Source organism: Oncorhynchus masou, chromosome 20 (genome assembly GCF_036934945.1).
Source record: "Oncorhynchus masou masou isolate Uvic2021 chromosome 20, UVic_Omas_1.1, whole genome shotgun sequence".
Classification (NCBI taxonomy): domain Eukaryota; kingdom Metazoa; phylum Chordata; class Actinopteri; order Salmoniformes; family Salmonidae; genus Oncorhynchus; species Oncorhynchus masou.
The window spans coordinates 1,501,275-1,517,984 of NC_088231.1; the positions used below are offsets into that span (position 1 = coordinate 1,501,275).

The following is a 16,710-nucleotide window of genomic DNA, read 5'->3' on the forward strand; positions in this document are numbered from 1 at the left end:
TGTTTCACGGTGGGAACCACACATGCAGAGACCATCCATTCACCTACTCTGCATCTCACAAAGACACAGCGGTTGGAACCAAATATCTCAAATTTGGACTCATCGGACCAAAGGACAGATTTTGACAGATCTAATGTCCATTGTTCGTGTTTCTTGGCCCAAGCAAGTCTCTTCTTATTATTGGTGTCCTTTGGTAGTGGTTTCTTTGCAGAAATTTGACCATGAAGGCCAGATTCATGCAGTCTCCTCCAAACAGTTGATGTTGAGATGTGTCTGTTACTTGAACTCTGTGAAGCATTTATTTCGTCTACAACTTCTGAGGCTGGTAACTCTTATGAATTTATCCTCTGCAGCAGAGGTAACTCTGGGTCTTCCTTTCCTGTGGCGGTCCTCATGAGAGCCAGTTTCATCATAGTGCTTGATGGTTTTTGCGACTGCACTTGAAGAAACGTTCAAAGTTCTTGAAATGTTCCGTATTGACTGACATTCATGTCTTAAAGTAATGACGGACAGTCGTTTCTCTTTTCTTATTTGAGTTGTTCTTGCCATAATATGGACTTGGTCTTTTACCAATTAGGGCTATCTTCTGTATACCACCCCTACCTTGTCACAACATAACTGAAAACAATTCCATAAATGAACTTTAACCTAGGCACACCTGTTAATTTAAATGAATTAAGAGAATACCAAGAGTGTGCAAAGTTGTCATCAAGGCAAAGGGTGGTGTAACGTTCGTAGTTGGGAGAGAGAGAGAGGAGGACCAAGGTGCAGCGTGGTAAGTATTCATATTCTCTTTTAATGAAAACGAATACTCGAACAAAAACAACAAAACACGAGAACGAAACGAAAACAGTCCTGAACGGTGAATTACAAACACAGAACAGAAAATAAACACCCACGAAAACACAAGTGGGAAAAGGCTACCTAAGTATGATTCTCAATCAGAGACAACTAACGACACCTGCCTCTGATTGAGAACCATTTCAGGCCAAACGCAAAAACAACATAGAAAACGGAACATAGACAACCCACCCAACTCACGCCCTGACCATACTAAAACAAAGACAAATCAAAGTAACTAAGGTCAGAACATGACAGTACCCCCCCTCCCCAAAGGTGCAGACTCTGGTCGCAAAACCTGAATCTATAGGGTAGGATCATGGTGGGTTTCTGTCTGCGGTGGCGGCTCTGGCGCAGGATGTGGACCCCACTCCACCATAGTCTTTGTCCGCCTCCTCAACCACCTCCGTGGCCTCTATCGAGCGGCGACCCTCGCCGCCGACCTCGGACTGGGGACCCTAGCAATGGGTCCCGAAAAGACAGGAGGTTCCGGCAGCACCGGACAGGCAGGAGTGAAGGACGACTGGCAGCACCAGAGTGACGGGCGATTCCGGCAGCTCCTGGCTGACGGATGGGTCTGGAAGCTCCTGGCTGACAGACGGCTCTGGCAGCTCCTGGCTGACAGACGGCTCTGGCAGCTCCTGGCTGACGGACGGCTCTAGCAGCTCCTGGCTGACGGACGGCTCTGGCAGCTCCTGGCTGGCGGACGGCTCTGACAGCTCCTGGATGGCGGACGGCTCTGGCAGCTCCTGGCTGACGGACAGCTCTGGCAGCCCCTGGCTGACGGACGGCTCTGGCAGCTCCTGGCTGACGAGCGGCTCTGGCAGCTCCTGACTTACGAGCGGCTCTGGCAGCTCCGGACAGACGGGCGGCTCTGGCAGCTCCGGACAGACGAGCACCGAGCCTGCCCAACCCTACCTGTCTGAATGCTCCCCGTAGCCAGGCCAGTGCGGAGAGGTGGAATAGCCCGCACTGGGCTGTGCTGGCAAACCGAGGACACCATGCATAGGGCTGGTGCCATGTACCCCGGCCCGAGGAGACGCACTGGAGACCAGATGCACTGAGCCGGCTTCATGGCAACTGGCTCGATGCCCAACCTAGCCCGGCCGATACGAGGCGCTGCTATGTACCGCACCGGGCTATGCCTGCGCACCAGGGACACCCCGTAGCCAGGACCGCCTCACGGGATAACACAGTGCCTGCCTGGTCCCTCTCTCTCCACGGTAAGCACGGGAAGTTGGCGCAGGTCTCCTACCTGACTTCGCCACACTCCAGCCTGTGCCCAGGGTCCCTTGCCGTCCAGAATCTCCTCCCATGTCCAGGAGTCCTGAGAGCGCTGCTGCTGCTGCCTGTTACCACGCTGCTTGGTCCTTTGGTGGTGGGTGTTTCTGTAACGTTCGTCGTTGGGAGAGAGAGAGGAGGACCAAGATGCAGCGTGGTAAGTATTCATATTCTCTTTTAATGAAAACGAATACTCGAACAACAACAATAAAACACGAGAACAAAACGAAAACAGTCCTGAACGGTGAAATTCAAACACAGAACATAAAATAAACACCCACGAAACACAAGTGGGAAAAGGCTACCTAAGTATGATTCTCAATCAGAGACAACTAACGACACCTGCCTCTGATTGAGAGCCATAACAGGCCAAACGCAAACACAACTTAGAAAACGGAACATAGACAACCCATCCAACTCCCGCCCTGACCATACTAAAGCAAAGACAAATCAAAGGAACTAAGGTCAGAACGTGACAGGTGGCTACTCTGAAGAATCTCAAATCTAAAATATATTTTGATTTGTTTAACACTTTTTTTAGCACATGATTCCATATGTGTTACTTCATAGTTTTGATGTCTTCACTATTATTATACAATGTAGAAAATATTTTAAAAAATAAAGAAAGACCCTTGAATAAGTAGGTGTGTTCAAATTTGACTTAGTACTCTTCTCTATAGTTGTATTTGTATTTTGTTGTATTTTCTGTATTTTACATGCAATTTTCGAATTGTATTGCACTGTAATGAGAATGATATTGATATTATTGTGTAATTTATCTAATAATCACTGATTAAAAATACAAATAATTACCAATCCATCAGTTTTCTTGCATAAACTTAACTGCATTAAAGAGCATTGGGATGCCATGATTCTCTCCACTTAGTGAGTTCTCAGTCATCTAACCTGATAAAATAATGGTCAATAAATAAATCTGTTTGTTGCCTGAACCAATGTTTTGACTCCTTTTCGTGTTTATTTGAGTTCATGGCCTTGGGCAGTGGTGGAAAAAGTACTCAATTGTCATACTTAAAAAAGGTAAAAATACCTTAATAGAAAATGACTCAAGTATAAGTGAAAGTCACCTAGTAAAATACTACTTGAGTAAAAGTCGAAAAGTATTTGGTTTTATGTATCAAAAGTAAATTTAATTGCTAAAATGCTAAAAGTCAAAGTATAAATCGTTTCAAATTCCTTGTATTAAGAAAACCAGACGGCACAATTTTTTATATTTTTTATTGATGGATAGCCAGGGGCACACTTCAACACTCAGACATAATTTACAAACGAAGCATTTGTGTTTGATGAGTCTGCCAGATCAGAAGCAGGAGATGACCAGGGATGTTCTCTTGATAAGTATATGAATTGGACCATTTTCCTGTCAAAATGTAACGAGTACTTTTGGGTGTCAGGGAAAATGTATGGAGTAAAAAGTACATTGTTTTCTTTAGGAATGTAGTGAAGTACAAGTAAAAGTTGGCAAAAATAGAAATGGTAAAGTAAAGTACAGATACCACAAAAAAACTACTTAAGTAGTACTTTAACATCGTTTTACTTTAGTACTTTACACCACTGGCCTTCGGCAATAATTCTACCCTTGGACCCCAGTGCCTGGAAAATTGTGATGAGCTGTTTCCCACTCAGATCTTACTTTCTTTAGGGCAGTGGCCTACGTCGACACGGAAAATAAATGTGACATTGGTAACCGATTTTGTTACAATTGTATCATGATTTGTTACGCCTTGGTGCGACCTGCCGTTGTTACAATATATCATCACGAACTTGGCTTGAAGAGTGAACACACGTTCTTTTTTATTTTCTCACTTTCAGGTCTCATCTGGCCGGTTAGCTCAGTTGGTTAGAGCGTCGTGCTAATAACGCGAAGGTCGCGGGTTCGATACCCGTACTGGCCATACATTTTTGGCTAAAATCCCAAAGTAGGCTCGATAAATTTGAGGTTGAAAGTTCATTGCCTGCGGGTAAACTCATTTATCACATCATGTTGAATACAACATCTGGTTTGTAAACAATTGAATTAAACACACTAGATTAGGGGTACATAAATTCATTTCATTAAATTTATCGGAATTGTCATTCATTCAGGAAAATAGAGCTACCGGCAACTCATTTACATTCCATCCGATAAAACAGAGTTGCTTCACGGATTTTTACCAAGGCGGATTACTCAAGCAAAGGCCGTTAGTTTAGAAACCGTCAAACCAGAATTGCATGATCTGTGGATTTACGCATGTCACAAGAGGGAGGTAACGTTAGCCTACTATGTTACCGGAAAAGTCGTACGCATGTGCAAATAGTTCAAGCAGCTGCGTTTTTTTATTTTGCTCCGGTCAAACAGTGTCAATTTAGTCCAGTGTCCTTTATTGTTAGAACATTTATTAAGGAACGAAAGCATATCATTTGGATTGTTACTGGAATGGATGATTGATCAACTCGGAAAGGAGTTGTCAATTTACCCGACGTTGTTAAAAAGTAAAGTACAAGAAAAATCCACCTCTTGTGTCGGGGAAGCCCCTCTTGGAAATCCCCTGTAATTGTCGGAATTATATATTTCCAAATTCAGATGAGGCACATCCTTTAGGCTACATAGTTGACATCCTCCTCAACCTAATCTTGAAGACATGTTGCATAACCTACGAACACAAACTCTGTCGAACTAATAAACAGAATCATTTCAGAAGCTGATGGAATATTGAAGATTTTTCCCCATCCACATCTGTCAGAAGCAACAGCGATAAGTGACCTCTGGAATAAGGAACATGACTGGAATAAAGAACACGATGAATGTCGATTTGGATAATGATACGCTGAAATCAAAAATACGGAGCTGCCATACATTGACTACTTTCTACCACGAAACTCGGCTGGAGATTGACACATTAAGTAAGAAAATCAAGAAAAGGGACAATTTAATCGCAGATTTGAAGGCTAGGTTAGGCAAATACGAAAATACCTGTATCAATGTGGAAGGGTATGACCCTGTTGTCATAGCACCGGCCGAATCTTTGCTGGAAAGTTTATGCAAAGAAATCTGCAAGCTTAAGCTAAAATTGAAAGACACAGAAATGAATGCGGTTCAGCAAGCAGAGTTGAGACAACAAGTGAGTAGAATTTACTGTATGTTATGTGTTCTTAATGTGTATCATGTGCATGTAATGTTTAGGCTAACCCTGTGAAACATAGTTGTGCTTTTTAATATTAGGTTATAGCCCTACTTAATTTCAAAGTCTGCTCTGCAAGTATTAAAACGATCATTGATGACATATATATGTATTTTCTTTCTTTCATTTTCAATTTGCACATTATGAAAGCAGGGTAGTTTAGGCCTACTGTAAATGGTCTTCTCTGAAAATAGCCACTAGCCTACACCATTCCTATATGCACTTGGTCTATTGGGAAGACTATTAGTGTAGGCCTAACCTACCACCAAACTTGCCAACCAAACTTGATAAAAATGTCCCTGCTTCAAAACCACCTTGCAGTACAGAGAGGATGTTGCTATAGCAAAAACCTCTCTTTTTCCATTTTAATGTGTACAACTGCAGCGGTGCAGGTGTCAGTGTTGTTTCGCCTTAACTTCATAAAACAAACACATCTGTGACAGATACAAGTCATAATTCAACACAATAAAACATTCCAAAAAGCTATATTGTCCATCAATAACAATAATATATATTTTTTAAGTATCTTCTGCATTTGACACACATTTGACACTGAAGCCTAATCTATTATTTTCTCCCACCCCTGAAGGAGATACAGAGGTTGCAACAGCTGCTGAGGGAGATGGAACGAGAGCTGGAGAGTGTGATCCGTCAATCAGACCACGAGAAGGACCAGGATATCCAGAGGCTCCGCTCTGCCCTGGCCGAGAGGGACCGTGCCCAGGCCACCCGTGCCGTCCTGTGCACCTCGCTGGCTGGAGAGGCCGACCAGCTCCGGGGTCAACTGGGAGCCACAATCAGGGTGTGTCAGGAGTTACTGGGCCGACTAGAGAGAGAGAAGGGAGGAGAGAGTGTGACGGAGGAGGTGGTGAAAATGCAGCAGAAGGCAAAAGAGGTGTGTATGAAGGTTGTATAATTAAGCAATAAGGCCCGAGGAGATGTGGTATACGGCCAATATAGCACGGCTCAGGGCAGTTCTGGACACAGCCCTTAGCCGCAGTATATTGGCCATATACCACAACCCCCCCCACCCTCCGCCTGCCTTATTGCTATTGCTATCTGCATTCAGGGCTCGACTCACCCAGTTTATAATAAATGTGTAATAGCATAGTTATCAAGCACTTTTATGCAAGGCAAATTATAGTTAACCCCTTACACTCGTGGGAATTGGCCTAAAGATAGGGCTAAGTTGAAATGTTTCTTACAGAAGAAATGTGGAAAGCACATGCATAAACAGGGTAGCAATCAAAAGGGGAACCGTTTGGAGATTATGGGAAAAATAAATATTAGACTAAAGGGTGAGGACAAAACAGTTAATCTGACACAAGACTGGATCCAAATTGATTTTACGCGCGTTTTACATTTACTGTACTTTTCGCCGCAGTCGTTGAATATGAATTCTGAAAATGCTCTGGATACATTCAGTAACAGAATAAGAACATTCACGGTAAATTTGGGGTAGGTGCAACATAAGACAAATAAATGGCAAGTGAGAGGTCTAGCTGGTGTCTCCATGTGGAAACACACCTCTCCAAAGTGTGCACAGTTCCTATGTAATATCCTACGTAATTGTTTACCCATTCAAAAATGGTCCATTCTAAATCGCAATCTGGTCAGGTGGGCCTAATTTGAAAGCGTGTTCTATTGCTAGCTAAGTTACGAAATACGATCTTACAGTGTTAGGCTTTCACAAGGCAAGTCAGAGAAGCAAATACCCATTTTGGTGCGATTATAAAAGAATCACGAGTGCATTTAGATGCGTGTTCCCTGCCAAATTTCGTCACAGTACGCCGTGTCATCGTGTAACTAAATGTACATCAAACATTGTGATCATAATCGTTGTCACTGTATATTACATGAGTTTTATGATATGGAATGGGGAAGTGCACATTTGAACTAAGGGGTGTTTGGCTTGCTTGTGTGACATCAAAGTGGTATTATAATCCTCAATGTCTCATCTTTCAAAATACATTGAGTCCTCTTTATTTATAGCATTTCCCTCACTCAGACAACATTTGCGGGAGAGATGGGGGTAACTTATTGTCACGCGCGGTGTTCAAGTTCAGTCAAAACCAGTACTGCGCTGGGAAGCAGAGACCTTGCATTTTGACTTCACATATAGCATGTTACTGTACAGCCACTGTGTTCCAATTTAGGCATTTATCATCACCCATATCTGCTATTTTGAACTTGTAGACGGGTACGAGTGTAAATAGCTAACTCATATCCACAAACTGTGTATATACTGAATGTTATATTCAGTATATGTGGCCTATGCGGGAATCGAACCCAAAAGCCTACAATCCTGGGGTTGCAAGCACTAAACTCCAACCGAGAGAGGAGAACAGCAGTAGCTACATCCGAGCTACAACCCCATCGGCAAATTACATATTTTCAATGTCTTGTGCTCACTGGGAAGAGCCTCTTCACAGTAACTGTCTTTCAAACATAACATTGAAAGCAATGAAAAAGAGGTGTGTGTACTAAAGCATTTGGAATTGCTCTGTCTCTGCCATTATGTGCTTTTCAGTCAAGTTATTTGTGTTTGTTTCTGTTGGATTTCTAAATGGATAGTATCATTTTGAGCTCTTGTTTCCCCTTTTCATGGTCAGATATTGGATTATACGGAAGCTGGTCGCGTTGACATTCGAGTCAGCAAACTCCAAGAAGAGAACCAAAAGCTAACTCAAAGAGTGGCATATGTAAGCAGGAACACACTGTAGAAACCCCATTCTACCCACATGACAAAATACTATAGTATACTATGGTATTCACTGTTTTTGTAGACTTTACAGCACTATGCACAGCATTGTTTTTGCAGACTTTAGTCTGCAAAAACACTACAGTGAATACTGTAGTATTGAATATACATGACTCTAGTATACTGTACTATTTACAGTTGATTAAAGTATAAATACTATAATAAAGAAACTGTAGTACACATATACTGTAGTAATTACTGTCGTGTTTTTGCAGACTGTAGTTATCCAACATTGTCATAGCATATGGGCTATCAGAACCAAAGTTGAAAAGCCTTCTGTGTGTGTGTTTGTGTGAAGCTGTGTGTGCGCAAGTGTGTGTACATGTTTTTGACTAATGTCTCCCTCTTCCCCTCCCTCCTTAATTTTCCCAGGTGGAAGGTCTAAACTCCAAATGGCAAAAGTATGACTCGAGCAGGGAACAGTATGTGAGGTACCTGTGTCAGAAGCTGAATGAGTCTAATGCCCTGGCTGTTTCCTCCAGCCCTGCTCCAGGTATGGGGCATAAGTTAGGGCCCAGACCTACACAAGAGCCTGGGCCTGGCCTGGGCTTGTTCCCAGAGTTGGCCTCAGCCAAAGCTGGGTTGCTCCAGCAGGAGATAGCCAGGCTCAACGGCCTACTGGAGGAGAAGTTGGGGGACTGTGGGAGGTTGGGGAGAGAGCTGGATGAGAGCAGGAGACGATACAAGGACCGCATCCAGATGCTAGAGCAACAGGTTAGTGTGGTCTAGGATCGTCTGACTCCTCTCTCTTTAAATTTCTTTCTCTCTCTCACGTTCTCTATCTTTATTTTTCTCTTTCTATCTCTCTGTTTGTTTGTCCCTCTGTCTCCCCACTCTTGCTCTCCCTCTTCCTTCTCTCTCTGACACGTATACATCAGAAACATATCCCTCTCTCTTTCTCACACACACCCTCACCCTTTCCCTCTGTTCTTCACAGGTTCTCATCTACACAGATGACTTTAAGTCGGAGCGGGCAGACAGGGAGAGAGCACAGGGCAGGATCCAGGACCTGCAAGAGGAAGTATCTCGACTACAGGAGCAGCTACACACACAGGCACAGGTAAGGCCACACACACACATAGTCATTACTAACATACATTACATACAAACGTGTTACAGGAGTAAAATAAATAGCCATGAAAGGAAGCTTTTATGTCCCTCCCCTATTTGCTATTTATTGAGAATTGATGATACAATGACGTTTCGACAGACATGTTCTTCATACAGTTCGCTAACGGCTAATAAGATACAGTATTTGTATTTATTAGGGATCCCCATTAGCTGTTGCCAAGGCAGCAGGTACTCTTCCTGGAGTCCAAACACATTGAGGCACTTACATTACATATAAAGCAAAACTAAAATAGTACATCATAAAACATTATTACACCACTACATATCTACAATACAAAATGTATAATACAACAATACAACAATATTACAATGTACGTGTGTGTAAAGTGGGTGTGTTATCGCTTGTGTGCGTATGCGTGTGTCTGTACCTTTGTGTGTGTCTCTTCACACTCCCCGCTGTTTCATAAGGTGTATTTGTACTTGTTTTTAAAATCTGATTATACTGCTTGCATCAGTTACCTGATGTGGAATAGAGTTCCATGTAGTCATGGCTTTATGTAGTACTGTGCGCCTCCCATAGTCTGTTCTGGACTTTGGGATTGTGAAAAGACCTCTGGTGGCATGTCTTGGGGGGTATGCATGGGTGTCCAAGCTGTGTGCTACTAGTTTAAACAGACAGCTCGGTACATTCAGCTTGTCAACACTTCTTACAAAACCAAGTAGTGATGAAGTAAATCTCTCTTCCACTTTGAGCCATGAGAGATTGACATGCATATCATTAATGTTAGCTCCCTGTGTACGTTTAAGGGCCAGCCGTGCTGCCCTGTTCTGAGCCAATTGTAATTTTTCTAAGTCCCTCTTTGTTGCACCTGACCACACAACTGAACAGTAGTCCAAGTGAGACAAAATGAAGGCCTGTAAGACCTGCCTTGTTGATAGTGTTGTTGAGGAGGCAGAGCAGCGCTTTAGACTTCTCCCCCATCTTAGACCGTCGTGAGACAGGTTAGTTTTACCCTACTGATGATGTGTTGTTGCAATAGTAATTGCAGGGTTGGCCTGTAGTTCGCTAACGGCTATTAAGATACAGTATTTGTATTTATTAGGGATCCCCATTAGCTGTTGCCAAGGTAGCAGCTACTCTTCCTGGAGTCCAAACACATTGAGGCACTTATATTACATATAAAGCAAAGCTAAAATAGTACATCATAAAACATTATTACACCACTACATATCTACAATACAAAATGTATAATACAACAATATTACAATGTACGTGTGTGTAAAGTGGGTGTGCTAGCGCTTGTGTGCGTATGCGTGTGTCTCTACCTTCCGAGCTACTATGCCTGTTGTATCAATATATTTTGACGATAACAGTTTACAATCCTAGGTTACTCCAAGCAGTTTAGTCACCCCAACTTACTCAATTTCCACATGATTCATTTACAAGATTTCGTTGAGGTTTAGGGTTTAGTGAATGACTTATCCCAATACAATGCTTTTAGTTGTAGAAATATTTAGGACTAACTTATTCCTTGCCACCCATTCTGAAACTCACTGCAGCTTTTTGTTAAGTGTTGCGGGTCATTTCAGTCACTGTAGTAGCTAACGCGTATAGTGTTGAGTCATCCGCATACATATACACACTGGTTTTACATGTCATTAGTAAAGATTGTGAAAAGTAAGGGGCCTAGACAGCTGCCCTGGGGAATTCCTGATTCTACCTGAATTATGTTAGAGATCTGGATTATGTGTTCTGTTAGACCTGCACCTCCTTATCCACAATATAGCAGGGGTTGTAAAGCCATAACACATGTGTTTTTCCAGCAGCAGACTATGATCGATAATGTCAAAAGCAGCACTGAAGTCTAACAAGACGGCCCTCACATTATTTTATCATCAATTTCTCTTAGACAATCATCAGTCATTTGTGTAAGTGCTGTGCTTGTTGAATGTCTTTCCCTATAAGCGTGCTGAAAGTCTGTTGTCAATTTGTTTACTGTAAAAAAGCATTCTATCGGGTCAAAAAAGTTTACTAAGGTTTGGTAACAGGCTGATTGGTCAGCTATCACATTAGGGAACAACAAAGAGCACTTCCCTAAAATAATAATAATGCTATAATGATCATTTTATTTATTTGGAGTGTTTCATACATTATCCTCAAAGTGCTACTATGCCTAGTTAGGCTATGGGAAGGAACACTTTTACTCATGATCATCATTCATTTATCTTCCAGAGCCCTACTAGAGATGCCAACTCCACGTGCCGAGTCCATAAAGGACACCGGATCTCCCCACACATGAGCACGGACTCGGCCGAATCACTGCTGAGGAACAGTGCCAATCCACCTGTGACAAAAATCAAAAACTAAAAGTGGGCCTTCACCTGGGGCGGCGTCAGCGGTAATTAGCACCCAGTCCCACTTGGACAAAGTGCCAGAGTTCGTCAGAACTCCAATGCCCAAGATGACAGATGATGACACACATGTGGTGGAGTACCTCAAACACTGCATGGAGTGTGTCAGGCTATGAGCTCCGGCGTGAAGTTTCCCCTAGGTACAGCTATAGGATAATTTTCCGTTCCCCAATCCAAACCATAAAGTGGGGAAAATGCAAAACTGACCCAACATCTAGGGGCAACTTTGCCCTACTCCCAAGCTATGAGAGTTACTGCCCCTCCCACCCCATGGGGGTGTTAAGACAAATATCGCTAACTGACGATAATTGAGCACTGAAAAAAAAGCACTACATGCACCCTAAGAAGGATTGGGACCGGGGAGCTTAGAAAACTGACTAGTTCAACTGGGTTGTGTTCATTAGGCACTAAATGGAAGAAAATGGACTGAAACAGGGAGGTACTACCTGGACTTCAGACGCTACCATGCTTTCTGGTTGTTAAAAGACTGAATCGAATAGATTAGCGATGCAGAGTTGGAGTGTCAGTACTAGCTTGGTGGTCGTAGTGGGAGAAATAGTGCTAGCACTTTATTTTACAGTACATAAAAGACAAGGTATTTACCAGGATACTACATGGTAAAATGATAACACAGTAGTGACTTTGAATTATCTGTTTCTTTCGGATTCGTAACAACAAACACCACTGGCCACCATTTGAATGGGTTGAGTTCCTTGAAGGAAATACCTAAAGTACCCATTGTTACCATATAATTTCAGAGTAAATACCTGATAAATACCAGTTAAAAAAGTAAGTAAGTGTAAAATATTTTTTTGTGGAATACCTTTGGTTTGGCAAGATGAAGTGATTTCCAGTGCAAACCCACTCATGTTTGACTACATGACTACATGTTTGACTACATGATCCATTTCTGTGTGGAGATGGTTGATTGCGTGGTCTGTAGAAAATCTAGATGGGAAATTGGATGTTAATTACGATATTTGAATGTCACATACCTCAATTCAATATTCCGGCATCAAATTGTTAACCTGTTGCACTTTCCTAACCTGTTTACCAAAGTAGTCATGAATGCACATATTATTTTTTTTTAGATTTATTGGATTTGAAATACATAAGCTTCTTTCCGGTTGAAGATACTGTAATAACGTTGTCTGTCGTTAGCATGGCGCTATTTGTTGTACTGTATATTTGGATGTTGTTCAAGTTTTGAGTAAGTTATCTATTTTCAATTTAACCTATAGATGTTGACCTATGATATTTGTGCCTGGAAATATGTATTCACAGTATTATATATGACTGAATATTTATTTGCTATTAGTGGGGCTTTTTCAAATGGGCAAATCTTTATAGTGCTGTGTCAAAATGAATATCACATAATATGTTTTGAGGTGTTGTCTGAATCCTGGTACACCTAAGCAGGATGTTTCCCAAATCCTGGTAAGACAAGACAGTGTGGGAGACAAATTCTCCGCAACATGGCAACCTTAAAAAAAGTGACATTTGAAACTACATTTGGAGAAATTACCTCTGAACTGACACACGTTTTATTTTTCTAGAAGCCATTGATTTATAAACATCAAAATGTGATTATCTGTTTTAACCTGTTTAATTGAAAGGATATTTTTGTAATAAAAAAAATGTTGTTTGACCAATCATGTGGAGTGTTTGTGATTACAAACCAGACAACATCTCAGCTTGAGGAACTTTTGTTGGATTTTAGTTTGCTTGGTGGATAACTGCCAGTCAAGTTATAGTTTGGGGTGCAGAGTCAGGAGGAGTGACAGTATGAGACAGCGAGGGGCTCTGACCATAGAAACTCAGGTCCCACAGTATGTGTGTGTGTGTGTGTGTGTGCATTTGTGTGACTGTGTATGTTCCTTGTCTGACTGTGTGTGTTTGTACACACTTTGGAAAACCCCTTCCCAAAGTAGCCTGAATGGGCACTCTGTCCCGTGTGTCTGTTCCACATTCCCAGCTGTCCTGTGTGGCTGAAGTGAACACAGCAAGTGGACTAGAGACCAGTGAAACAGAGGCTCTGGTTACATCCTGGCCCTAACATCTGATTTGGGATCAGTTGTCTTCAGACTAGTTCTCAAATCATTTTGAGTTAAACAACACAACAAGTCCAGGACCAGTTGTTACAGGTATAATATGGCCTTAGGGAACTGGACATTCCCTGTCAGAGAGTAGTTATTTAAAGGGGAGGCAGATGAAGCACCAAACAAGGTGTGTGTGTGTGTGTGTGTGTGTGTGTGTGTGTGTGTGTGTGTGTGTGTGTGTGTGTGTGTGTGTGTGTGTGTGTGTGTGTGTGTGTGTGTGTGTGTGTGTGTGTGCGTGTGTGTGTGTGTGTGTGTGTTAGAGACACTAAGGTAGTAGAGCTCCATTGTTTTTAGTTTTTATTTAGTGGGTAGATCAGCTTTAATATTGCAGAGCTCCATTGTTATTGGAGTCCCAGTGTATAGCAATCTTGAAAGCGAGACAGATCCATGTCACACTGTTCTGTGTTCTGGTATTATTTGAACACATTTGAATTATTTAGCAATTCAAAGAGGTATAGATGTTACTTTGTTTATTGTACCTTTGTTTTTTCTATATTTGTATTGACGATTTAGCCTAATGGCTGATATTGATATAGTGTATTATGACTGCCTACAGAGGATTATAGTGTCACATACAGTATATACAATATGGTTTTAAGTCTGTAATAGGTATTATGTGGTGTAATATATTGTACAATAACACAATATAATTCTAAACTCTAAACTTCAAAACTCTAAAAAGTGTCTTGAACAGCCTTTAATGATTATATCCTATATCCTGCCTCCAGTATTTATGCTGCAGTAGTTTATGTCGGGGGGCTAGGGTCAGTCTGTTATATCTGGAGAATTTCTCCTGTCTATCTGGTGTCCTGTGTGAATTTAAGTATGCTCTCTCTAATTCTCTCTCTCTTTTTCTCTCTCTCTTTCTTTCTCTCTTTCTTTTTTTCTCTCTTCCTTTTTTTCTCTCTCAGAGGACCTGAGCCCTAGGACCATGCCTCAGGATTACCTGGCCTGATGTCTCCTGGCTGTCCCCAGTCCACCTGGTCGTGCTGCTGCTCCAGTTTCAACTGTTCTGCCTGCGGCTATGGAATCCTGACCTGTTCACCGGACGTGCTACCCGTCCCGGACCTGCTGTTTTCAACTCTCAAGAGACAGCAGGAGCAGTAGAGATACTCTGAATGATAGGCTATGAAAAGCCAACTGGCATTTACTCCTGAGGTGCTGACCTGTTGCACCCTCTACAACCACTGGGATCATTATTATTTGACCCTGCTGGTCATCTATGAACATCTGAATATCTTGGCCATGTTATAATCTCTACCAGGCACAGCCAGAAGAGGACTGTCCACCCTTCATAGCCTTGTTCCTCTCTAGGTTTCTTCCTAGGTTCAGGCCTTTCTAGGGAGTTTTTCCTAGCCACCGTGTTTCTTCACCTGCATTGCTTGCTGTTTGGGGTTTTAGGCTGGGTTTCTGTACAGCACTTTGTGACATCAGCTGATGTAAGAAGGGCTTTATAAATACATTTGATTGATTGATTGATTGATTGATATAGAAGTAGAGTACAGACACTAGGTCACTGTTGCCGTACAAATGCAAATAGGGCCTCATTTATAGGAATTGTGACCTCCGTCAAAAAAGGCCTCGCTAATTGTGTCAAGAGACTATAGCAGCCGAAAGAGTTAGAAACTCCATCAGAGGTTTCAAAGTCCTCCGAAGAGCCAAGTCACAGACTGTGTTCCAAATGGCACTCTATTCCTATATAGTGCACTATTCCCTCAAAAATAATACACTAAATAGGGAATAGGGTGTCATTTGAGACTTAGCCACAGTCTCGAGATGACATAGCACGCCGGATGCTCACCCACTCATATGCAGTCTGGGGAAGATGGATGCGGTTGGGCCAGTTCTTATCATTCTCACACATTTACATCTATTCAGTGAAAAGAGGGTGATTCTATGAGAAGTTTAATTCAAGAATTCAATTAGTTGTGTTTCAGATTGTAGCTTTGTAAAGCAATCCTTATTTTACTGTTGCATAGAACACACACACACACACATAGTGTCACACACACAGCCCACAGATAAGCCATGGTTGGGGTTGACAGGAATTTCCTCCCCAAACACCTACACAACTGCACGGTTGGTCTATATGTGAACACACACACCCAAAGCCCACCTTTATGGAGTGGAAAAATGTGGTGTCTCGGTGACCTTTTGATAGAAACGATGTCTGACTACATACATTTACAAATCCATTCATTTCAAGTCAGATGACGTGGCAAAACAGTTCCTGGCGCCACTAGGTTTCCATTAACCGGGTGTCTACGAGATCAGTCCCTGTCTAGCACTTTATCAGCAATGGGAATACTTAGCCTGACACTTATCTAGACAGACTACAGAATGGATAGATGTGGCCTTTAATCTCATGTGTATCCAAAAATAATGGGAAATTCCCATAAAGGGAATTCCCAACACACACTGTATGCGAGCGTGGCAGCTCTATACTTGGTAGCTGTCGATCACTGTTAGTTATAGGGGGGTGGAGGTAGTTGGTATTATTGTCAATTTCCTTTGTTTTGTTTATTTTATAAGAAAGGCCAGTTCATTCGCTTAGAGTGGTTTTCCACTTGCTGGTACAAAACACCATTGTGATGTATAATATGTGGGAAAGACTGGGGTTCCACCCCCACCCCCCCCCCCCCCCCCCCAATGTAAGTAGATGGTGGGTGTGTTTCTTCAATGCCTCAGGCACTCCACAATGAAAAAATCCCCCCTACTGATTACAAGCTACAGGCCACCATCTGAAAGTTCTGATCCCCTCTTATAACCCTATTGCCTCTCGCCCCTGTCATACTTAGAGCCCTGCCATGTGTACTGAAGACTCAGTGGCACCATGATATTTTTTAACCCCAGCCATCACTGGCTAGGGACAGAGGCCAAAGCGGAGGCCAAAGCCAAGGACTGTCAGATTTCTTCAAAGTAATAGTGATCCAGATAGGGTTTTTAAAATAATTTGCAGGGTTTTTATATAGAAAACATAGAATCAGAGTAATGTCATACATGTACCCATACTTGTGGTCCAGTATGGCTCAGTTGTTAAAGCATGGCAATTGTACCGCCAGGGATG

At 42.3% G+C, this 16,710-nt stretch overlaps 1 protein-coding gene and 1 non-coding gene across 3 annotated transcripts; both read left to right on the forward strand.

Moving 5' to 3' along the window:
• Positions 1–3,960: 3,960 nt before the first annotated feature.
• Positions 3,961–4,034, forward strand: trnai-aau (transfer RNA isoleucine (anticodon AAU)). Its single transcript has one exon. It is a non-coding gene; the product is annotated as a tRNA-Ile (tRNA).
• A 377-nt stretch (positions 4,035–4,411) lies between these two features.
• LOC135506675 (TNFAIP3-interacting protein 2-like) lies at positions 4,412–16,257 on the forward strand. Of its 2 annotated transcripts, none has more exons than XM_064925997.1 (6): positions 4,412–5,240; positions 5,890–6,195; positions 7,913–8,002; positions 8,434–8,775; positions 8,999–9,121; positions 14,555–16,257. In XM_064925997.1, the coding sequence occupies exons 1-6, from the start codon at positions 4,899–4,901 to the stop codon at positions 14,561–14,563; spliced, it is 1,212 nt and encodes a 403-aa protein (XP_064782069.1). In that variant the 5' UTR covers positions 4,412–4,898; the 3' UTR covers positions 14,564–16,257. The 2 variants fall into 2 exon arrangements, with proteins under 2 accessions (XP_064782069.1, XP_064782068.1); XM_064925996.1 differs by lacking the exon at positions 14,555–16,257 and adding an exon at positions 11,366–13,197 and having other exon boundaries at positions 4,413–5,240.
• The last annotated feature ends 453 nt before the right edge of the window (positions 16,258–16,710 follow it).